Source organism: Culex quinquefasciatus, chromosome 1 (genome assembly GCF_015732765.1).
Source record: "Culex quinquefasciatus strain JHB chromosome 1, VPISU_Cqui_1.0_pri_paternal, whole genome shotgun sequence".
Classification (NCBI taxonomy): Eukaryota; Metazoa; Arthropoda; class Insecta; order Diptera; family Culicidae; genus Culex; species Culex quinquefasciatus.
Window position 1 is genome coordinate 124,922,056 of NC_051861.1, and position 26,352 is coordinate 124,948,407.

The window sequence follows — 26,352 nt, forward strand, 5'->3', positions numbered from 1 at the left end:
AAATATTTTTCTTTTTTTTTTCAATAAGTGGCACAGTGGTCGGAAACGCAAATTTAGCAGGAATAATTTATTTCCGCTTCAGGGACGCATTTTTGAGCTTCGGTGTCTAAGAAGCATTTGTTAAAAATGAAATTCTACATCTTTTGGTCAAAACGATATTAGGGTGGTCCAAAAATGTCTAATATTTTCAAAAACTATCTTCGCTTCTAGATGAGATAGAGGTATACTTTCTTGGGCAGTATTGTAGTACTAGCCATTTCAAACAACTTTGTCGAAGACACCAAATCTCTATGTCTTAATCTGATCATTCTACAGCATTTTATATGAAAAGGAGTAGGGTGGCCCATCAAAAAAGTGTTTTTATTGCGTATCTTTTCTGTATTATTTTTGGCAATTTTGGTGTCTTCGAGACATATTTAGAGCATAGAAATACGCGTATTTTGACATGCCAACAAAGTCGCTAGGTCATTTTGGTAAAATTTTTAATAGGCCTTTTTCAAATGTTTGTATTTTTTCGAGGGGGACACAAAAAAATACGCTCTGCGGTGCATCTGAAAGCTTAAAACTTCTTCTTTAATATGAATATAACATCTCAAAAGGGTATTTCTTAAACCCAAGTTACAGCGATTTAAAAATGGTCATTTTATGAGATTTTGTACCATGCTCTATGAGAAAATTTACATGAATATCGCATTAATCAGTATCAAAACTGCTCTTAGTGAGCTCAAATTCAGGTAAAATTGGTTTGTGGACAAACGTGGTCGAACCTGGTTTTTATGGCAACTAGGGTGGTCTTAGATGACCTAGGGTAGTTCATATTCGTTCACTTTTATAAGATATTATTTTGTTTAAATTCGCATAGAAAGAAAAATAAAAAAACATTTAAAATTAAAACACATAACCTGTTTTAAAAAGTAAAGCAGCTGAGGATCTGATTAAAGATTCAAAATTGGCCCGAAAAATCAGGGGGCAAAAAAAATATATTTACAATAAACTTCAAAATTTCAATGAAAATTCAAGTGCAACCAGCTGAAATCAAATTAAAATACATTCTTCCGCGTTAAAAATCATTTTAAGCATGTTTGGGTGTATAAAAAAATCTTAAGAGTTTTTGAAAATTTTCGATGCAAAATCTTTTTTTTTCGATAAAATTTTTGTTTTTGTCAGATCTTAGATTTTTTGAAAACTAATGATTGCAAAACAACTGAACTAGTGTAAAATGCATTTTAAAACACTTTTTTCATTTAAATGTGAAGACTATGGCTTGTTATTTAATTTTTTATTTTTTTTATGTTTTTGCCCCCCCCCTTGATCTCGGCCAGGGCCGAGGGACAAAAACTTTTTTAAATATTTGCATCGGCCTTATAAAAAATATAAAAAAAGTAAAAACATTTTTTTACTTAATTGTTTGTTCTATTAAATTTGAAATCAAAAAGTCCTTTAGTGAAATTTTAATGAAGTGCACCGTCGTAGTATTTCAATTTAAAAAAAAATGTGCCCAAGTTTACCCATCTTCGAAAAAAAAATGAAAAGTTGAGAAAATTCCCTACATTTTGCTTTTCTTTTGATTACAGAGATATTGCCATGAAAAGATTGAAAAAAAAACAGGAAATTTGAGATTTTGTCAGAGTTGCCCAAAATTGACCAATTTTTTTTTTTTGACCGTCGATACATCGGAAACTAACTGTTTAAAATGTTAATTTTTCAATTGTCAGCCAGAATAACGATTCATCCTTCTCTGTACTAGGTATAAACAGATTTCTTCGGATTTATGATTTATGCTCATTTTGATAAACTTTTTGATAAAAAATTAATTTATTCATTTAAATCAAAAATGAAAATAAAATGAAATAAAAAAATAAATAAGTTTGTTTTTAAAAAAGTGTGATATTAATATTTTTGAGACCATAAAACAGGTAAATAATCTTAATTCTTTAAACTTATAACTTAATTCATATCCTCCCTTCCTTTCACCATTTAGGATTGTTAGATTTTCGTCTGCCAGATGTTTCCAAATTTGTGTTCGATACGTTGCCAGAATTTTAAAATTTTGACTTGGTAACCCTGTATATAAAATTAAACATTTGTGATTTTTTTGTTTCTCTTTTCAATCAAAATTATTTCGAAATGCTAGCCCGGCATTTGAAAATTTCAAAAATAATATAGAGCAATTCCAGCTCAAATCAGGATTATTTCTGGTACTTTGTACCCGACCCTCTCCGATTTCAATGAAACTTTGTTATCCTAGGCCTATATAAGTCATTTTTGTGTATATGGAGCCAATAGTACTCGAGAATAACATTTGAAAAGGGCGTAAGGTATTTAAATATTTTAGTATTTTGCAATTGAAAAATTACTGTATCTCGAAGCCGTTGCATCATATTCAAAAGTGGTCAAAGACAAACTTGTAGGAAATTGGACGGGCTTTCTGATAAAAATACACTGAAACAAAAATACACGCCACTTTTATGTCATTTTTCAATTTTTAAGTTTAAAAGTTAAATTTGAAGGTGATGTCACGATTTTTTTTCGCTCAAATTTTTTGAGGAAATACCCTAAGATGTTACCAAAAGACTGACGAAAAATGCAGGATGGTATGTCTCTCCTAAAAAAAATACAAAAATCATTTACTAAAACTGTTTTTTTTTTTTTTTTGAAAAGTGGTCTAAACGTCAAGATTTAAAAAAAACCGGTAGTGGGAATCGATTTCCCAGATAATTTTACATAAAAGTCTCCTTATTGACCATTGTCCTATGTTCAATCCTTGGGAAGATACAGCGCGCTGCAGCGGTTTTAAAAATAAAAATGATGAAAAATGGGTTTTTTGATGATTTTTGGCAATTTCTATAAGACAGACTTGGTTTTTCAGTCTCGTAAATATTTTTACCGGAAAGCTCATCCAATTTCCCATATGTTTGCCTTTGACAGCTTTTTGATTTATATCGTTTTTATATTTACGTAATCAAATTGACTATCCTGGTTTCTACCACACTGAAAAAAATATTCTATTTTCAGTTATAAGCAATGTAATTAAGCTTATATCTGTAAGCCCTTACATCCAATTCAAATGCTGTTAAAGGCAAACTTATGGGAAATTGGACGAGCTTTCCGTTAAAAATATTTACGAGATTGAAAAACCAAGTCTGTCAAATAGAAATTGTCAAAAACCACCAAAAATCCCGTTTTTTCAACATTTTTATTTTTAAAACCGCTGTATCTTCCCAAGGATGGGACATAGGAGAATGGTCAATACGGAGACTTTTATGTAAAATTGTCTGGAGAATCGATTCCCACTACCGGTTTTTTTTAAATTTTGACGTTTAGACCACTTTTCAAAAAAACAGTTTTAGTAAATGATTTTTGTATTTTTTTAGGAGAGACATACCATCCTGCATTTTTCGTCAGTCTTTTGGTAACATTTTAGGCTATTTCCTCAAAAATTTTGAACGAAAAAAAATCGTGACATCACCTTCAAATTTAAGTTTTAAACATAAAAATCAAAAAATCTCATAGATGTGGCTTGTATTTTTGTTTCAGTGTATCTTTGTTTTTTCAGAAAGCCCGTCCAATTTCCTGCAAGTTTGTCTTTGACCACTTTTGAATACGATGCAACGGCTTCGAGATACAGTAATTTTTAAATTACAGAATACAAAAATATTTAAATACCTTACGCCCTTTTCAAATGTTATTCTCGAGTACTATTTGCTCCATATGCACAAAAATGGCTTATATAGGCCTAGGATAACATGTCTACAAAGTTTCATTGAAATCGGAGAGGGTCGGGTACAAAAGTACCAGAAAAATTCCTGATTTGAGCTGGAATTGCTCTATATCCTTTCCAAACGTTATTTCAATTTAAAATTCCTTATATATAAATATATATTTTTCTTTTTGAAGAATCAATTTTTCTTTATCCTGGAATTTTCTAAAAAAAGAAGGCTTTTATGTCCCCTAAAACATATGAAAAAAGAAAAAAAATATTTTTTTTGAAAATCAACTCGTACAAACTAAAAATGATTTTAAAAATCTTAAGTTTTTTTCGAATAACTATTTTTTGTGGTTTTTATCATTACCTACCAATTTAACAAACCATTTTTGTATGGAATGCTGCCAAATTTGACTGGAAAATGATATGGACAAACTGATGATGAAAAATGGCTTCTTTGGGCATACGGAAGGCATCCACTTTTTCAGCAGGATTAAAAGATGCAAAAATATTCGATGACCGAAATCTCAAAGAATTGTTAAACATGTAAGTCGAAAAAAATAAAAATGTTTTTTACTAATTGTAGAACTTACGAACTAAATATTGCAGCAATCGGATTGTAGACATTGTTAAACTTTGTTCGCATTTTTTTTTTTTTCGGAGAAAATCTAAGAATTAAAAAAACGATAATTTGATTTCTTTTATTTGTTATTAACATGACTAATTCTATGAAAAGTAATGTAAATGAATCTTAATGTTAGCATATTTAATCAATGTTTTACTATACCAAAAAGCAACTGAAATTTCATTTTGTTCATTTTTTGGCAGTTTCTAGTATTTTTTTGGCAAAAGGTTTGACTTCAAACATATTTTTGAATTGATTAAAATTTCAGAGAAGTGATTTATTTTCCTGTAAGAACTTTTTGAGCTTTTTTTCAATCATTCAAATGATTAAATTAATCAATTTTATATCCCTAGACCGTAGACAAAACAAACATTGTTTTCAAGCCGGAAAGTTTGAATAGTATTTTTCATAAAGTCAGTGGAAGATTTGAAAATTAATCATATTGTCCTCATAATTTGTCAGCCATTTTTTAGGAAGTCAAAAACTTTGAAAAGTATTAGCTGGTACCAAAACTTCAAATTTCCCAGCCTCCTTCAAGGGTTCGATGCATTCCAGCCATTACGGTTTAACGCTCCGGCTTCATGCCCAGCAGCGGCGGCGGCGGCGCACGTTTGTTTTCCGCTTCTTTTAGTGGCCACTTTTTTGCTTAAGGTACTTGCAAACAACTTCAAAGTGTGGTTATTGAAAATTCCAGTATTGACTTCTTGGCCCAACTGGGCACTGAAAAATTGAATTTGGTTCAATTAATTTGTTTGTGATTTTTTTCAGATTTTAGTTATTCGTTTAAAAAATTTATTTGAAAAACACTCAAAGACATATATTTGAGACATTGAATCTCCGTGCTCTTGATACCCCAGGAAACTCAAGTCACTTTCCCATGCTAATGATGATGAGGTCGATGTGGACTTGGACGACGACTTCGGGAACCGGGGCGAGGACGACGACGGTGAGGTCCGCGATACGATCGCGCGCGATAATACACTGCACAGAGCAGAGTGCTGCTGTTCAAAGTGTTCCAGTACCTTTTGGAAGGAAGGAAGGAGTTTCAAGAAGGTTTTGTCCATTAAATGGAACTGACGGCGGAACAATACCACCGCGCGAGACCATGGGGAGTAAGTTCATCGCATTAAGGGGGAGGGGGTCTTTTGCTGTGGAATCACGAATTTTTCGAGGCAGCTCAGTGGGGTGAGGAACTTGGTTTGGGGGTGAAGATCAGCTGTTTTTTTTAGTTTGTTGTATTTGAAATTTACTGAAATATTGGATTGTTTGCTCATGAAAAACTGTTTTGAAAACATTTCAAATTAAAGAAATCATTAAAACAATATTGATAAAAACTTTTTTAATTCGTTTACTATCTTCTATCTACCACCATCAACATCCTACTTCCTGCTTCCAACTTCCAACTTCCAACTTCCAAATTCCAAAATCCAACTTCCAACTTAAAAATTCCAACTTCCAACTTTCAACTTCCAACTTCCAAATTCCAACTTCCGACATCCAAATTCCTACTTCCTGCTTCCAACTTCCAACTTCCAACTTCCAACTTCCAAATTCCAAATTCCAAATTCCAACATCCATCTTTCAAATTCCAAATTCCAAATTCCAACTTCCTACTTCCAACTTCCAACTTCCAACTTCCAACTTCCAACTTCTAACTTCCAATTTCCAAATTCCAAATTCCAAATTCCAACTTTTAACTTCCAAAAAAATATTATAAAATCACTAAAACCTGTTTGTTACAACATGCATTCACAAAATCCTCCCAGCTAAGCGAAATAAGCCCACTTACTTTCACTTGCGTGGGCCCTTCCTTAATTTTGAGGGGTCGTTGTTACTGCGTCAAGCATCTCGTTCATGTTAGGGATAAAAAAAAGTACACGATGATGTTAAAACGATGCACTGACGATGTGACGCACTCTGCAACATTGTTGCGACAAAAAAGTCCCCAAACGACAACCGTCGAGAGGGCCTGTCGATACCTCATTAAAAAAAAAATGATGGAATGTGTAAAAAGTGCGTTTTTTTGCAATTTTGATGAAACATAAAAACATAAAAACATAAAAACATAAAAACATAAAAACATAAAAAAAAACATAAAAACATAAAAACATAAAAACATAAAAACATAAAAACATAAAAACATAAAAACATAAAAACATAAAATTATAAAAACATAAAAACATAAAAACATAAAAACATAAAAACATAAAAACATAAAAACATAAAAACATAAAAACATAAAAACATAAAAACATAAAAACATAAAAACATAAAAACATAAAAACATAAAAACATAAAAACATAAAAACATAAAAACATAAAAACATAAAAACATAAAAACATAAAAACATAAAAACATAAAACATAAAACATAAAAACATAAAAACATAAAAACATCAAAACATAAAACATAAAACATAAAACATAAAACATAAAAACATAAAAACATAAAAACATAAAAATAAAAACATAAAAACATAAAAACATAAAAACATAAAAACATAAAAACATAAAAACATAAAAACATAAAAACATAAAACATAAAACATAAAACATAAAACATAAAAACATAAAACATAAAACATAAAACATAAAACATAAAAACATAAAAACATAAAAACATAAAACATAAAAACATAAAACATAAAAACATAAAACATAAAAACATAAAACATAAAAACATAAAACATAAAAACATAAAAACATAAAAACATAAAACATAAAAACATAAAACATAAAACATAAAAACATAAAAACATAAAACATAAAAACATAAAAACATAAAAACATAAAAACATAAAACATAAAAACATAAAAACATAAAAACATAAAAACATAAAAACATAAAACATAAAAACATAAAAACATAAAAACATAAAAACATAAAAACATAAAACATAAAAACATGAAAACATAAAAACATGAAAACATAAAACATGAAAACATAAAAACATAAAACATAAAACATAAAAACATAAAAACATAAAAACATAAAAACATAAACACATAAAAACATAAAAACATAAAAACATAAACACATAAAAACATAAAAACATAAAAACATACAAACATAAAAACATAAAAACATAAAAACATAAAAACATAAAAACATAAAAACATAAAAACATAAAAACATAAAAACATAAAAACATAAAAACATAAAAACATAAAAACATACCCGGGCAGAAAGTTACATCTTCATGAAAACTTGTCATGTTCGCAAAAACACAAACATGTCAAGTACCTGTTAACTTCCAGTTAAGAGTTAATCAAACATAAACGCGAACAAAATTTACTCTACGCATATCAAAAAATTATCAACTTAAGTTCGTGTTGGAAACTTCAAATTATCATGTATTGGTGCGGAAAAATATCATCCATATACATAAAATTATCTCGACCAGTTCATTTTTTTCTTGGAAAAATATGGGGCGAAAAATATCATTCAAAAACATAAAAGTATTATAACAAGTTGTGATGTTTCCAGATATTTTTTTTCTGTAATAATTTGGTTGCTTTAGAAAGCGTAATACACAGTAAGAAAATATAAGTTTTATATAGACTGTTTTTCAATTGTATTTTAATAAAACAAATTAATTTAATGATATAATGTGATTTTATAGTAAAATTTATTTTTATTAAATAATCCTAAAATTAAAAACTATAGCAAACAGTCTGCTGGAAGACTAAACATAATGACAATCTAATTTTTTTTAAATATTTGTATACAGTCATCCCTCATATTCGGAACAGTTTACAGATCGGCCAATATTCAAAAAATCACAGAAAATCGATAATTGAACATAATGATTCGCTTTTACCTTCATTTGAAAGCTGTTTTTGCGATCTTTCGAATGCTGTATCGAACAACTGCAAATTTTATCGTTTTATATCAAGTTTTTGAAGAAAAACTTTGACCCTTGAAATCTACAAATTCGGAACACTTTTTTCTTACGATGTAAACAATCTTTTTTATCGCTCCAGGGGTACATATTTTTTAAAAAATAATGACTTCACATTCTGAAACCAATAAAAACTCATGCTTATTAATGTTTTATGAATGGTCTGCCAACTTTTTTTTGTGAAAATATCAGTTAAATTCAGGTGTTCCACAATTGTGGGAGGCACAATAACATCCCACAATTATGGAACAGGCAATTTGGAAGCAGCATTTTGCTGCTCTGAATGAAGTAGTCTCGAAATGCAGTTTTTTGTTTTAAAAGTACTACTTATATTAATGAAATAGCAAAAGAATGTCCAAATAAAGGTCCTAAAAATAGTAGGGTACACAGAAAAGATGCATTTGGCATGCTTTTGACAAATTATCACAAAAGTGTTCCGAATTTGTGGGTGTTCCGAATATGTGGGATGACTGTATCATTTGCCGTATAATTCGAATTAATTCAAAGTTTAGTGTGAATAAGTAAGGCTGGTACAAATTTTATTTATAGTTTTTGTCAATCCTCCCTTCGAAGTTTGCCCGAAAAATCAGGGGGCAACAAAAAATTGCATCCAAAATTGCATACTACTAACAATATTAAAACAAATCAAACTTTTTGTAAAGCCAAGTCAAAGAAAAAGCTTCGAAAATCTGTACAATTGAACTAAACAAATCAATAATGCACTAATTTATTTGCATTGGCCGCTGAAAATTTTCCTGAAATTCTAGCAAACCTATTTGAAAGTGTAGAAATTTGTAAATATTGTCAAGGCGGAAGCGTTACAACTGGGCAACGTGGCTCGGTCTTATACAAACATTTAAATTTATAAAATTCCCAAACAAAAAAAAATAAACAAAAATATGGTTGTTCGGCCAGGCGGCCGACGCAGAAGGACCCCGACCCGCGGATTGTCCTAGCAAACACGAGCAGCAGATTTCGGTGCACAAATGAAACAATAGATTTGTTCAAACCGACCGATCTAGGCGGTGGTCGCGGTGTTACTCAACACTTTATTGAAAAGAACGGTACAAAGTAGAAGATAGAAATGAAGAGTACAAAAACAAACGTTGAATATTAGGGTGGTACAAAAATCATGTTGGTCGCAACAATGGTCTTTAAAGGAAAGAATCTAAAAAATATATGCAATCCTTATCAATAAATAATTTATTTTCAGAATTTTATATCAATCTGTCAAAAGTCAATAATGTGTATTCAAAATCAGCATAAATAACAGAATGAAAAACTGAACTTTGCTAAACAAACATTGAAATGTTTGAAAGAATTTCTAAACTGAAGTGATAGGTTCACTTTGAAATAATAATTCTCGTACATACCTTGTTAATCCTCTTCAAATGCATCCAGAGAGCATATGATTGCAGCACAATCCATTTTTGCAGCTGATTGGTCAAAGTAAACAAAATTCTAGAAGCCGAATGTCCAGAAAATGCCCGTTAGTAGATCTGTAAGAGAAAATAAAACACAAAGCATCAATTCTCAAACAAAATTTATGGAATAATTAAAACTCAATAGTAAACAAAGAAAAGAAAACAAGCAATACTTATCTGAGTTTTAAAAATCGTCGAAAAATATTTGTCGGTTGACTAGTAGAACCAACATCTGTAGCCACTTCAGGTGGACTCATCTTCCTCCGTGAAACTGCTTGCGAGCCACACAATTTAATCATCTCCTCCGGAATCACAAGAGGAAGGTTCAGAAACGTAAACAATCACACGCACGGACCAAATACGGTTCCTCCACAAATCGCGATTCTGATGACGCGACGACAAAAACCAAAACAAATCGAAACTGCTGTTTTCCTCCACCGAGAACTGTCAAATTCGCCAAAATCATTCCGACGTTGATCCGCGTCTTGATAGCACCTGCTGGAGGAGGAGGAGGAATGATGACCAGCGACATGCAGGCAGGAGGATTTCGATTCTGCGAACTGCGGCTTTGTCATGCACCCGCTAACGTAACTTTTTCTTCTCCAACGAGCCACAAAAACATCAACTTTCGCATAAATAACAACATTTCGCAACTCACATAAAACGACACCAACGAACGCACATTCCCACGGCCAAAATACGCACTTACAACCCGCGGCGATTCGCGGGCTGTTGTTAATCAGTGGAAAACTACTGCACCAAAAACGTAAACAAACCCTTGTCCCTTGTCCTGGCGAATCCGCCAAAATCCTTTCCTCGTTAATCCACAGCAGCATCTTGGGCAAGAGAATTACTTTTCTGGAGCAGCGGCTTGGCCGAAACTTTCCTTGCACCCGTCAACACGGAGCGAAACTTTTTCTTCGCCCCCCAGCCACAAAAACACAAACAATCACTTAAACACAACATATCACGGCTCCCGAACGCCACGGAACGGACGAACACACACTCCCTCGGCCACAGAACGTACTCATAACCCGCGGCGATTCGCGGACTACAATTTATCCGTGGAAAACTACTGCGCGAAAACGTAAACAAACCAGCCCACCACGAACGCAAAAGCTGTCTGTCTGCCGATTGCCGATTCCTGTCACGACATGTCGCGCGCGTTGCATGCGAGCAGTGAACGAAAGAAGAGAGAAAAGAGAGAGTGAGCGAGCGCGTGGGCTCATTTTTGTGCTTTGCGATGAAATTTTATATGCGGTAAAATACTTTTTAATGTGATTGGTTAAACTAGTGTATTTAAAGTAAATTAAAGTGGAAAAAAAGTCAATAAAAATGTCCATTAACAAAACTGCCATTTTAGCAAAGTCCCACTTTAAAAAAAATTTAACCTTGTAAATCATCTCATAATCCCGGGTTTTCAAAAATATTCTAAGTGTAGGAAAAGTGAAATTTTGTCGAGGAGTGAAAATTTTGCTAAGTCCAACAAAAACAAGATAAAACTAGAAAATATCATCTCATGATAAAGAGGTCGAAATTTTTTCTAAGTCCCAAAATAATTTGGCTTTCGAAATTCTGCTAAGTCCAGCAAAAACAAGATAAAACAAAATAATATCATCTCATGATAAAGATTTCGAAATTTTTCTAAGTCCCAAAATAATTTGGCTTTCGAAATTTTGCTAAGTCCAGTGAAAACATGATAAAACAAAATTATATCATCTCATGATAAAGAGGTCAATTTTTTCTAAGTCCCAAAATAATTCGGCCTTCGATTTTTCTAAGTCCGGTAATATCATGAGAAAATGAAAATTTATCAACTGATGATAAAAGTCTACAAACATAGAAAGGAACATAGATTTCGGCGCGCATTTTAAGAGTTTTTGGAACAAATATCAAACATGCCATGATATCAAAAACAACTCAAGTTATTTTTTTGTTCGTCCCATGATGCGACTTTCTGCCCGGGTAAAAACATAAAAACATAAAAACATAAAAACATAAAAACATAAAAACATAAAAACATAAAAACATAAAAACATAAAAACATAAAAACATAAAAACATAAAAACATAAAAACATAAAAACATAAAAACATAAAAACATAAAAACATAAAAACATAAAAACATAAAACATAAAACATAAAACATAAAACATAAAAACATAAAACATAAAAACATAAAACATAAAAACATAAAACATAAAAACATAAAACATAAAAACATAAAACATAAAACATAAAAACATAAAAACATAAAAACATAAAAACATTAAAACATTAAAACATTAAAACATAAAAACATTAAAACATTAAAACATAAAAACATAAAAACATAAAAACATAAAAACATAAAAACATAAAAACATAAAAACATAAAAACATAAAAACATAAAAAACATAAAAACATAAAAACATAAAAACATAAAAACATAAAACCGTAACCAAATTTAATGAAGGGTAAGCATTTATTTTGAAAACATGCTTATTTTCTTTTTTCAAAGCTCAAACGCAAATTTATTGTGCATTTCAAAAAAAATCAAATAACAGTTAAAAAAACTTCAAAGGAAAGCGCCCAACAGCAGGGAGACCGGTATCGAGTGGCAAAATGTCCTCGAATTACGGTTTCGAGTGCGTTTCGCAGGAGAGTGCGGTCTGGACGTCGCTGGTGGTGGTCCCTTGGTGGTGGAAGAGAGAAAAAAAATGTAGCCAGGGGAAATTTTAAAAACCCAAAAAGTTATAATTGCACCCTGAATCTGCATCGGGGGTTGATTAATCGCCTTAGAAGTGACTTTTTTAGTTTTTTTTAGTAGTAGAAATAATCATAGACATTTTTTTCAAATTGTCTTATGTTTTTCTGCTCTTTTGCTCATCTGTTCTTCTGGTCTTCTGTTCTTCTGTTCTTCTGTTCTTCTGTTCTTCTTTTCTTCTGTTCTTCTGTTCTTCTGTTCTTCTGTTCTTCTGTTCTTCTGTTCTTCTGTTCTTCTGTTCTTATGTTCTTATGTTCTTCTGTTCTTCTGTTCTTCTATTCTTCTATTCTTCTGTTCTTCTGTTCTTCTGTTCTTCTGTTCTTCTGTTCTTCTGTTCTTCTGTTCTTCTGTTCTTCTGTTCTTCTGTGCTTCTGTTCTTCTGTTCTTCTGTTCTTCTGTTCTTCTGTTCTTCTGTTCTTCTGTTCTTCTGTTCTTCTGTTCTTCTGTTCTTCTGTTCTTCTGTTCTTCTGTTCTTCTGTTCTTCTGTTCTTCTGTTCTTCTGTTCTTCTGCTCTTCTGCACTTCTACTCTTCTGCTCTTCTGTTCTTCTGTTCTTCTGTTCTTCTGTTCTTCTGTTCTTCTGTTCTTCTGTTCTTCTGTTCTACTGTTCTTCTGTTCTTCTGTTCTTCTGTTCTTCTGTTCTTCTGTTCTTCTGTTCTTCTACTCTTCTGCTCTTCTGCTCGTCTGCTCGTCTGCTCTTCTGTTCTGCTCTTCTGCTCTTCTGCTCTTCTACTCTTCTGTACTTCTGTACTTCTGTTCTTCTATTCTTCTGCTCTTCTGCACTTCTACTCTTCTGCTCTTCTGTTCTTCTGTTCTTCTGTTCTTCTGTTCTTCTGTTCTTCTGTTCTTCTGTTCTTCTGTTCTTCTGTTCTTCTGTTCTTCTGTTCTTCTGTTCTTCTGTTCTTCTGCTCTTCTACTCTTCTGCTCTTCTGCTCTTCTGCTCTTCTGCTCGTCTGCTCATCGCTCTTCTGTTCTGCTCTTCTGCTCTTCTACTCTTCTGTGCTTCTGTTCTTCTATTCTTCTGCTCTTCTGCTCTTCTGCTCGTCTGCTCGTCTGCTCTTCTGTTCTGCTCTTCTGCTCTTCTGCTCTTCTGCTCTTCTACTCTTCTGTACTTCTGTTCTTCTATTCTTCTGCTCTTCTACTCTTCTGCTCTTCTACTCTTCTGCTCTTTTGCTCTTCTGCTCTTCTGCTCTTCTACTCTTCTGCTCTTCTACTCTTCTGCTCTTCTGCTCTTCTGCTCGTCTGCTCGTCTGCTCTTCTGTTCTGCTCTTCTGCTCTTCTGCTCTTCTACTCTTCTGTACTTCTGTTCTTCTATTCTCCTGCTCTTCTACTCTTCTGCTCTTCTGCTCTTCTGCACTTCTACTCTTCTGCTCTTCTGCTCTTCTGCACTTCTACTCTTCTGCTCTTCTGTTCTTCTGCTCTACTGCTCTTCTGTTCTCCTGCTTTTCTGTCCTTCTGCTCTTTTGTTTTTTTGTTCTTCTGTCTTTTATTTTTTATCGAATTTCTTATACTATCCTCAACTCGAAAAGTATCGAATCAAAATTCTGTCACACTCTGATGTCGATGCACCTCCCCACAGAGTCGGGTCGCTCTCAGAGCCAACCCCAAACCGCAAAACTTGAGATGGGGTTAGGGAGAGCTCCTTCCAAAGTGCATCGCACAGACTGCACACGGTAACATGAACCCCTTTAAAAAAAGGGCGGAAATAGCTTCGCTGAGCTCCGGCGTTTTCCGGCTCAAACGCAAAAATACAAAAACTGCAGCAAAAAAAGGATCGCAAGAATCGAGTGTGGTGCGTTGCATACATGCAGGGGTGGGCCTTTGACACGCCGCGTTGCAATTTCAAGAGGTCACCTCGCTCTCCCTCCCTGCTTGGAAATTACATTCATTTGCGCAAAAAATCATATTCCGCCCGGCTAATTACGTTGATATTTTGCATCAAACCAAGGTGGAAGGATTTTTGTCGCAACATTTTTTTCTTTCCTTTATTTTTTTGTGTTTTTTCGATGACACTTGTGAAACGATCGACGCGACGACGACGCACTCGAGTGGGTTAGTGGCGGGCTTGGAAAGTGTGTTCAGAGGATTTGATTTGGCTGCTGGGGAGTGGTGTGACGGGCTTGTTTGTAAACAGGAATTGTGTGAAAAAAAAAAGTTCAAAGGAATCGGAATCGATGGGATTGCGGTGGAATTTTGATTTGCTTTGGAATCGATATTTAAACAAAAAATATTTCAAATTTTGAAGGAAGGAATTCGAAAAAGATTGAAAATTAACTTTTCAAAAATCATATTGACATTTTTGCTAATATTCAAAATATTTTTTAATTAACTCAATCATGCTTTAAATAATTCTAAACGCATTTTTTTAAGCTGTTGCACTTCAATATTCGAATTTTTCCGGCCGACTTCAAAGGGGGCTTGACGAAAACTTTGACAAAAAGTTGCAACAGCCCTAAAAAAAAGTTTTCACTTAAAAAAAGTTTCTACTTTATTTTTAATGTTTTTTTTATATTTTTATGTTTTTATGTTTTCATGTTTTTATGATTTTATGTTTTTATGTTTTTATGGTTTTATGTTTTTATGGTTTTATGTTTTTATGTTTTTATGTTTTCATGTTTTTATGATTTAATGTTTTTATGGTTTTATGTTTTTATGTTTTTATGTTTTTATGTTTTTATGTTTTTATGTTTTTATGTTTTTATGTTTTTATGTTTTTATGTTTTTATGTTTTTATGTTTTTATGTTTTTATGTTTTTATGTTTTTATGTTTTTATGTTTTTATGTTTTTATGTTTTTATGTTTTTATGTTTTTATGTTTTATGTTTTTATGTTTTTATGTTTTTATGTTTTTGTTTTTATGTTTTTATGTTTTATGTTTTTTTATGTTTTTATGTTTTTATGTTTTTATGTTTTTATGTTTTTATGTTTTATGTTTTATGTTTTATGTTTTATGTTTTTATGTTTTATGTTTTTATGTTTTATGTTTTTATGTTTTTATGTTTTTATGTTTTTATGTTTTATGTTTTTATGTTTTTGTTTTTTTATGTTTTTATGTTTTATGTTTTATGTTTTTATGTTTTTATGTTTTTATGTTTTTATGTTTTTATGTTTTTATGTTTTTATGTTTTTATGTTTTTATGTTTTTATGTTTTATGTTTTTATGTTTTTATGTTTTTATGTTTTTATGTTTTATGTTTTTATGTTTTATGTTTTATTTTTTTATGTTTTATGTTTTTATGTTTTTATGTTTTTATGTTTTATGTTTTATGTTTTTATGTTTTATGTTTTTATGTTTTTATGTTTTATGTTTTTATGTTTTTGTTTTTATATTTTATGTTTTTATGTTTTTATGTTTTTATGTTTTTATGTTTTTATGTTTTTATGTTTTTATGTTTTTATGTTTTTATGTTTTTATGTTTTATGTTTTTATGTTTTATGTTTTTATGTTTTTATGTTTTTATGTTTTTATGTTTTATGTTTTTATGTTTTATGTTTTTATGTTTTATGTTTTTATGTTTTTATGTTTTTATGTTTTTATGTTTTTATGTTTTATGTTTTTATGTTTTTATGTTTTATGTTTTTATGTTTTATGTTTTTATGTTTTATGTTTTTATGTTTTTGTTTTTATGTTTTTATGTTTTTATGTTTTTATGTTTTTATGTTTTTATGTTTTTATGTTTTTATGTTTTTATGTTTTTATGTTTTTATGTTTTTATGTTTTTATGTTTTTATGTTTTTATGTTTTTATGTTTTTATGTTTTTATGTTCTTTGTATTATTTTCATTTTTATGTTTCATGGTATATATTTTTTAAAGTTTTCCAATGTTTCATGAGGCTGTTGCCAAATTTATGCAAGTTTTTTTTCATTATAAAATGAAAGTGGTTTGTGCGTAACTTGAACTTACTAACCTGAAGTTTAATATTGTAAGTTGTTTTTTTTTTAATATTTATATGAATTTTTATGACCTATTTTGAATAAAATCTTAAAAAGAGACAGATCATGATCTCAATAAAAAAATAAATAAAGCACAAATTTTTATATTTAAAATCGATTTTTTATGGCAAATTTGTTTCTTCATAAAAAAAAACCGAAACTTGTTTTGCTAAACATTTAAACTGTTTTTATAAAAAAAAACAAAAATGCAAATTGGCATAATGTATTATGTGGTGTACCTTTTTTCTGAATAGTTCTTATATTTTCTGAAAAGTTTCTTTGATAAATTGCTTAAGAATGATTTTTTGAGAACAAAGAGGAAAAAAAAGTTTAATTTACTGCAAAATAAAACTAGCCTGATTTGCATTTTAAATAAAAAAAATTAACAATGAAACAACTTCATTCTGAAGGTTGCTTAGAAACTTTTCAGAACCATAAATATGTTTTTCTTAATTATTGTTTTCAAATGGATTGTGTCAAATAAATCAATTGTTGGCAGCGTTACAAATATTATTTATAAGAATCTTTAAATTAATTTGTTTTGAATTTCAACAAGTGATTTTTGTTGGAAAAAATCATCTATGCTATGCTGCAAACAATATCAAACCTTTCAAGCCTCAATTTGATAAAGTCATTATCACATTTATTATGTTTATTTTTTGTGAATTTACGCATAAAAATGTTGTGTAGGATTGGGCGCTTACAAAAAAAAGCTTTTTTCTCGATAAAATATTTATTTTCTCTGTTCCTCCTAATTTTGAAAAAAAGAATAAAAACTGGAGAATATTTTTGATATGGCCTTACTGTAATATTTGGTTATAACGAGAAATTCGTTGAAAAAGTTTTAAAAAATTCAAAGATTGCAACACGACAAAAAACGTTCAATAAACCCCCGACTTAAAGCGGTTTTAAAAAAACCCTCAAAAAGCAAAAACAACATTTTTTTTTTGTAATTTGAACCTTAAAAAAAACTCGAAATTTTAATAGTTACTTTTAAATATACATTAATATTTTTCAACATTCCTCAACCCAACAATAATTTTACAATTTCATGGACCAACCTCACAAAACCCTCACCACAATTCTTCCCACTTCCAATTAACAGTGTACTACCGCTCTCTCCAATTTATTCAACTTTTTGTTCCATTCTGTAAACACGAATCCTTTCGCTCACCCAACATAACAATCGCCTCTCGCTAGCTCTCATTTTCTCCCAACATGTCGCTTCCCTCTCCGAGAACTTAACCTTTTCCTCTCCCGCTCATTTGCTCTTTCTCTCTCTCTTAGAACCTTCCCGAACGCATCCAGTCGGCCGAAAATCACAACAAACCCGTCGTGTTTCCACACGCCGGCTTGTTTACGCTCTCCGCTCTCATTCTCTCTCCAACTTTACTCTCCCCTCTCTCTTTCAGATGATGCAACCGTCGCGACATCCCAGCAGGCGGCTTCAGTTGCGAGCGCCGCCTCAGTCTCGGTACGCTGGCCAAGCCGACTGGTCCTGGTTCGATTGCTCGATTGTTCGCGAGAGTCGTTCGTGTCGCGTGTGTCAAAGCAGCTGTCAAAGTGATAGGCGCGTTCGGGGGATTAACTCGATTAACGCGCGCGAGTTTTGGAGGTTTATTGGGATGATTGTAGAGTGAAGGTTGACAGCTAAGGGGGGAAGAGCAAGAATATTTTTGTGGAGTTAATTGGCACCACTGATTAAATCAGTTTGTGAGTGAATGCGTGAGGAAGAAGTGACAGAAGAGAGAGAGGTCAGCAAGTGGTTGCGGTTGTAAATAATTGCAATTAACAAAATTGTTTACAAGAATGTTCGGCGCTGAGAAGGCAAGGGGAAACAAATTAAAACTACACCAAGTTTGGGTAAATGTTTTGTTTGGTGGAAATTCCGGCGAGTCGAGCAACCTGATCCGGTGAAGAGAGTTGAAGAAGAATCGTGGAGTGAGATAGAACGCGCGACTAGAAAAACTTTGATGCACTTATTTATGCACATAAATTGAATCGATTCCAGTGAGAGAGAAACGAGGGAAGAGCCGAAGAAGTCGGCTTTTAATCAGTAACGCAGAGCAAAATAACAATAATAAAGGGCACGAAAGCACCTCGTTAAACCGCAAAGGCAAACGGAAAAACAGGGTCGACATTAATAAAACAATGATATTTAAACATGACCGTAAAATATGCAAATAGAGTTTCATAACAGAGCGGGACGTGCGACATAAAGAGTGAGAAGGAGAAGCAGTCAAGTGCAACTGTCGGAACCAGAAGACGCAACGTCGACAACAACAACAACAGAAGCTGAAGAAGAATCATCACCGGCGACGACGACAAACGTCAAAGAAGAATCGTTGTTCACAAAAAGGAAGCAAGCTATTGATTTTCTTTCTTCCCTCTCTCGTTGTGTGTGTTTCACCATGACAAGAATCGTTTGATCTTTATCACGTTTGAGAAAAAGAAAAGTTCAAGGAAGAGTTCGTGGAGGGAGCAGTTTCAGCAGTGATTGTCGCGAGCAGAAGCAGCGAAGCAGAAGAAACCACGGTGTTTTTGAGAAGAAATCATTAAGGGGGAGTGTGAGTGATTGCAGAAATCGAAGCGAATCAGTGTAGTGAGTGATTTGTGAAATTCTGAAATCAAAAAGGAGTGAGCAAAATCCAAGGAAGATCGTAACCGGAAGCATCCTGTTTTGAGAAAACCGGGAGTATCGCAGCCAAAACCGGAGTCTCTTCACCCCACTAAATCATTGGAATTTCCTGAAGAATGGATTTGCCGCTTGTTAAAAGGTAGGTCGTGCATTTTTTTTCTCGTTTTCGTGAAGGTAGAATGTCACATCAATTATTAATCCAATTTGGAGGGGGGTGGGCGACGACGAAAAAACAATCCAAGTTACGTGCACTCGCGGGGGTGATGAAAGCTCGGCTCAGGATTTCTGTTCTGTTGTTGCCTCGAAGCTCGCGATTAAATATGGATGAGGGAGTGGCGAAAGGATGAAAGGGAAAAAGGTGGAAAGCTTTTTTTGGTTTTTTTTTTTTCGTGAAGTTCTGGAAGGAGGGAAACAACCGTTATTGGTTTTGGATCGAAAAGTACAGTAATTATGGGGCCGATTGGCGTTGATTTATGGTGATGAGGTGACTTTTTGGTTGAGCCTGGTTGAACGAGGTGTTGACAAGTGTTTGTTCGGGGTGAATAATATATAAGAGGGTGGTTGGAGCGGTAATTGGCCGGAAGGATTAATGAGGTTGTAAGGGAAGTGACCAAACAACCACGACCTAAGAAAAAGTAGCAAATTGTTGATTTGATTCAAAGTTTAGGACCTTTGCAGTTGGACAAATTTATTCACCAAATTTAATTCCAAAATTACAGTTGCAAAGTAACCGCCGACCTTACAAGTCGCATTCTCAACGCCAGTCCGCAGTTTGTGTGCGCGTCGCCGCTTTTTTTAAAATGTGCACCGTAGACAAAAACAGTGTGGTTCTGGATTTTTGTCAACTCCAAAACCAACCAAGCCCAAAGCTTGTAAAAAAATTTCTCGCAGACCTTCAAGTAAACCAAGAAAACTTGCGAGCATTGCAATTATGCAATAGAAGAAAAATAGCCGTGTTGCAGTTCGCCGACTCAGCAATGGCCTCGTCCATCATCGACAAACCTCTGGTTTATCAGGGTTGCAAAATCCCGATTTACCTGGACAACAACGCTACGGAAGTTCGTGTGCTTGACCTACCTCTAGGCATAAGCAATGATGACGTAGTCAAAGTGATGAGTAAATACGGCGAAGTTTTGACCATCACCAACGACCGCTGGATTAACTTCTTCCCAGGAATCCCAAATGGAGTTCGGACCCTGCGGATGTTGCTGAAACAGCCAACGCCGAAATCAATCACTGTAAACAATGCTGCTGCAACAGTGACGATTATAGGCAAAAATCGCTTTGCAAACTCAAAGCAAAGAACAAAAAATGTGCGGATTCGAGTAAAAGGTGGGCCAAAAAAGCAGTACACAACCGATTGAACCCGAGCCAAGCAGCAGCAGCAGTAAAAGCAACAACAGTAAACCAGAACAAAATGCAATGGAAACAAGTGAAATTGACGAAGAAGACAACGATGGATTCGAGACCGTGCTTTCTAAGCACACCCGCCGCCGAAAGCGCTTACAGGCATATTTGGACGCGGAAGACGAGCTAACAAAAAACGAAGAGAGATGGCTGCAGAAGAAACAGATGAAGAAGATGAAGATGTCATAAAGGCAAAATATTATAAGAAAAATGTTGTGAGATAACTTCTAAATCCCTGGAAGAAGAGGACGAAGAAAAACTTGAAGAACTTGATAATTCATTCTTTAAATATTCCGCTAAATATTTGAAACATAGACAGAAATCGTTAGAAAAAAGGCATGGTAATAATTATTGAAGTGATTTTAAACTCTGTAATCTTTCCTCTTTCACTATCCACCTTGAAGAGATGAATGCACAATGGTGTAAAGTCTCTATAATAATAATAAAAAAAAAAAAATTCCAAAATTACTTACCTTTTAAAACAATTTTTGCTCAAAAATTATGAACATCTGTATTCAATATAACACCAAATTACCAAAAATCTTCGAATGACCTAAAAAGGACCCATTTTAGGACATTGACAACAATGCTGTTCGACAGAAATGCTTACCAGATTCAAAACAATACATTAATTGCTCCACAATTACCTTCAAGAGTAGGTGAAATTACCGAATAACCTCTAATGACCTAGATAATATTTTCAGACCGTTGATTTTGGTTAAATTTTAGGACATTGACTGTTTGAAAGATTTTCTTACAAAATTTGAAACGAAAAATAACCTGCTTAATATTTATGTTTTAAAACCAATTTTGTTCATAATTTATGTTAAACGCATTAAACTTATCACCGAACAACCAAAAATCCTCGAATGACCTAAAAATGACCTATTTTAGGACACTGAATCCTGTTCTTAAATACCGAATATCATTCAAAGACCTAAGAAATCCAGAGTTATTTTGTTAAAGGTCCTATAAACCCAATTTTAAATTTTTAAACGTTGATTTTGTTAAAAAATTAAAGGACATTGGCAGTTTGACAGGTGTTCTTACCAAATTTGAATCCATATCCATGCTCAATACATACACTCCCACAACAATTGTGAACGAAACTGTAATCGATGTATCAATCAGTAATTTTGTTACTCCGAAGTTAAAATTCCAATTGAAATTCCAATAAAAACATATTTCTAAAACTTATGAACCCAATCCTGCAACAATTGTAAAAATAATCAAACTTTGTTGTAAATAACTCCTAAGACAGTACTTTAGGGAATGAATTAAAAATCATGTCGATCGTTTCCGTAGTTTTGAAGATACTAAAATTTCTGTAACAAAAATCTTGTTACAAAAGCAAAGATAGATGAACGCTGAAACTTATTGAGTAATTCCATCTCAAATCATGATTTTTTCTGGTACTTTAGTACCCGACCCGACCCGATCTCCGATTTCAATGAAACTTTGTAGACATGTTATCCTAGGTCTATATAAGTCATTTTTGTGTATATGGAGACAATAGCACTCGAGAATAACATTTGAGAAGGGCGTAAGGTATTTAAATATTTTAGTATTTTGCAAATAAAAAATAACTGTATCTCGAAGCCGTTGCATCGTATTAAAAAGTGGTCAAAGACAAACTTGTAGGAAATTGGAAGGGCTTTCTGATACAAATACGCTGAAACAAAAATGCACGCCACTTTTATCTCATTTTTCAATTTTTAAGTTTAAAAGTTAAATTTGAAGGTGATGTCACGATTTTTTTTCGCTCAAAATTTTTGAGGAAATACCCTAAGATGTTACCAAAAGACTGACGAAAAATGCAGGATGGTATGTCTCTCCTAAAAAAAATACAAAAATCATTTACTAAAACTGTTTTTTTGAAAAGTGGTCTAAACGTCAAAATTTTTAAAAACCTTTAGTGGGAATCGATTCTCCAGATAATTTTACATAAAAGTCTCCATATTGACCATTGTCCTATGTCCAATCCTTGGGAAGAAACAGCGGTTTTAAAAATAAAAATGTTGAAAAAACGGGATTTTTGGTGGTTTTTGGCATTTTCTATATGACAGACTTAGTTTTTCAGTCTCGTAAATATTTTTAACGAAAAGCTCGTACAATTTCCCATAAGTTTGACTCTGCTTAACACTTCACTTAAAACACCAGTTTGTTCAAAATTTGTCGCAAAATGCATTTGGTATATCGCAGCTGAAGTCCGTAACTGAAGTGTTAGTTGTGTAAATCTTGGCTAATTTTTTTAGTTCCAAATCTAGAATTATTTAAAAAGTCCTATAAACATATAAAAGACAATAGCTTATAGGTCCCTTTAAAAAAAAAAACGCTAGAAATTTTCTGCTAAAGTCGAAAAATCGAAAATATATTAAAATTGATTTTGTTCAAATTTTCGGACGTTAACAGTTTAACTGGTTGACTTCTGAACACTTAACCTTTAGCACTTACCTTTTAATATAACATTATGATCGAAACTTTTTTATTAATACATTGATGTACTCTCCAGATTCTAAATCATGCAAGAACATTTAGTAGTTTGAGCTTTCATATTAATATTATTGCAGAAAAATAAATTCCACCTGTTAATCATGCTGTATCGTCTTATTAACGAAGATGAAAATGACGTCCAGCCATAAAGTAAAACCAATACCTTTCTTTAGTAAGAAAGGCAAAAAGAAAATCGTTCTAAAAAATGATCGGGATTGCCGATCGATGTCAAATTTGTTTCAGATGCTCACTCATGGTCTGTACTATGAATGAAGAAAGAAATTACGGATAAAATCAAAAATGAAAAATGCTGGAGAAGGTCACCAGGTGGGCTTTTACCTTTTTTAGGGTTTTTTTTTTTCTTATGGTAGGTTAATCAAACGGCTCTAACTCCAGAACCAAATCATGAATCTGGATGAAAATTTGGAGGTTGTAGAGCTCAAAAAATGCATTTTTGAGATAAATAAAAGATATGAAAATGAAAAAAAATTACCACACTTTCATTTGAAAACTGTGTATTTTGTTGAAAAGTCTGGCCACATCCGATAACAGATGGATATTTCTAAATTCTGTCTCAAAATGACCCTTGTTCAGCACACCAGCTTTCAAATGCACTTGTAACAATCAAAATCGCAAATAGGGGAGCCAAGGACTTTGCGACACAACATTTTGCAAAAAATTTACCACACACGGACATCACTCGAACTCCACGGAATTAATTTTCTCAAAATTCGAGGGTTTGAGATGGACGAGTTCTGTCAAGGTGAATCAATAGAGCGTCGAACATCGATGGAGTGTGAATTTTTAGCGATTTTTACGATCAAAATTCATGCTGTATCGTCTTACTTACGAAAATGAAAATGACGAAAAAGTAAAACCTACACCTTTCTTTAGTGAGAAAGGCAAAAAGAGACTGAAGTCCATTATTTAAGTTTCAAAAAATAATATTTTGCTCATTTAAAAAAAACTGATGAATTTTAGAATTTGACGACAGTCCAGAGCAATTAAATACACTTTCTTTACATATTATCGCTAGAAATATGAATTTCCTCCTAATCCATGGAAGTTGAAGTCCGTAATTGAAATGTCAACAAATATAATTTTGCCTAAAAATTGCAAACTGAAGAATTTACTAGTTTGAAATCATTTCAGGAAAAAAAACCAAATCGCCATCCTTTTAATTTTGTCTCTAGAAACTTTAAATTCTACCTAATTTTTAAAAGTTGAAGTCCGTCGTTGAGATTCCTAAAAAAAATATTTTTTTTTCAATTTTCAATTAAAAACTCACTCAATTAAAATCTTTTCATAACCATAAAACACCCCTAATTTTTTACAAACATTCAAAATTTCCCTTGATAAAGGAAGATTGAAGTCCGTAATTGAAATGTCAAAAAATACATTTTCACAGCAATCACCTTCGCCAACATAAACACCTAATATTGCACACTGCATGTACAATTTTTGCAAACACAAAACAAAAGTTGCAACCGACGGGATTCAACCCCAGCACCATCAGTATGGACTGGCGCCTTAGCCCACTCGGCCATCAGATCGATTACAAATTGGAAAGGATAAACGCATATAGGAGCTTGCCATTTCGGTCAAGTAGGTCTCCCATACTGATGGGCTACATATTTCAGCAATATTTATTTTTCACCCAGGACTTCATAAACTTACCAGTTTGAAATCATTCCAGAATAAAAAACAAATACCCGTCCTTTTAATTTTGTTGTTGGAAACTAATTCTACATATTTTATAGAAGATGAAATGAATTACAACGTTGTTAAATTTTAATATTAAAAATCTAGTACCTAGCGTTTTAATCATTCCAGAACTATTAACATCCTTCATTTTTACTACTGTAACAAGAAATTTGAAATGCCACCTGATACATGGAGGTTGAATTCCTTAATTGAAGTGTCCAAAAATTACAATTTTGCAGAATTGATTTACTAATCAATTCTGGAAACATACCAAAAAAAAAACCCGAAACCAATCCTTTTTATGTTTAAAAATAATGTATTTTCACCTGATTTATGGAAGTTGAAGTCTTTAATTAAAGTGTTTATTATTTATATTTTTTCACTTACCAGTTTTGAAATCATTCCAGAATAATTCCAGAGTTTTTTTTTCTGAAGACAGTGATAGAGGAGTATTATTTTAAAAAAGAGTTTCTAAGAATTCTAGCCAGCTTAAGTGTGACTGAAATATTCATTGTTTAACAAGTGAATCACTATTGAAGTCTTTATTAGACATGTCATTTCAGAAAATTTCTATTGGAATTCAAAACTCAACTCATTATCAATTTCGGAAACAAAGCCGTAAATTTGAGTATAAACGATATTTTCAATAAATTCGCTAAACAAATATTAGTATTCTTCGATCAAAATTTAGTAAAATTCTTGAGAAGAAATTTGATGTCGTTTTTTCACTTCCTAGTTGCTCCAATTGCATTGTGAATTGTTTCCAGTCTGTAGTTCGAGAAGAAGAAAAAAACATCAGTTGCTATCAGAGGTGTCATCAAAACAAACAATTTTTTTCAATCTTCAATGTCCAACAATTTCCAAGAAATGGTACCTAATTTTGCTCTACTCCCAGACTTCCCAGAACTCGCTACAAAGTGGGAACGCCCGATTGCATCCAAACGCGAGCATCTTCAAACGGAATTTTTTTTTTCTCACATATGCAAATTGGCCAGAGGGCAACCCACTCCCAGTATGCAAATCGGTTTTGCGAGGAAGAACTTTGGTTCCGCTGCCTCAACGTGTGTATCGACGACGATTCTATCTAATCAAACGTCAATATTTACCGTTCCGAGTGTCGCGCTCGCAAAAAAAAACGGTCAAACGTTTCGCTTCGGTCCCAGTTCATTGACCAACCAACTCGCGTTCGTCAAGAAATTCGATGGATGGTCGTCGGCGGAGGGAATCTTCTTAACCTTAAAGGAAAAGAAGTGAATGACTGGGAGAAACAACTAGAGGGGAGTTCAGCTAAGAAGTGGGTGGGGACTTTCTGACTTATATAAATTTAAAAACAATGACTTAGAAACTAGAGACAAGACATAGTTGACAGAATTGACAGATGTTTGTACTTACCAGTTTCGAATAAATCGCCTTAATTACCTTAAACACTAACACTTGGTACTTACCCTCAAAAAAGCATTTAACGCTCTTCTCCGTTAAGGTATTCAACTTTGAAGTCCGTACTAGAGAAGTGATCTTGAGTCATCAGCGAGTACTTACCTGAAATTTACCATGGTATTTGTTCTTTTGGATTGAGGTCTTTAAATTTGACGTCCGGTTTAGAGAAGCAACTTTGGTGACTTGGTCAATTTGGTTGGTGACTTGGCCAATTTGGTCGGTAGCTTGGCCAATTTGGTTGGTAACCTGGTCAATTTGGTTGGTAACTTGGCAACTTTGATTGGTCACTTGGTCAATTCGGTTGGTAACTTGACCACTTTGGTTGGTAACTTGACCA

The 26,352-nt window shown here is 32.7% G+C and overlaps 1 protein-coding gene across 1 annotated transcript in view; it reads left to right on the forward strand.

Annotated features, from left to right (window-relative positions):
* Nucleotides 1-17,903, forward strand: part of LOC119771138 (ankyrin-1-like) — a 104,511-nt gene extending 86,608 nt beyond the window's left edge. Inside the window, exon 3 of the mRNA XM_038266549.1 lies at nucleotides 17,749-17,903. Coding sequence (XP_038122477.1) covers nucleotides 17,749-17,903 — 155 coding nt within the window. The remainder of the gene's footprint in view (nucleotides 1-17,748) is intronic.
* Nucleotides 17,904-26,352: the final 8,449 nt, after the last annotated feature.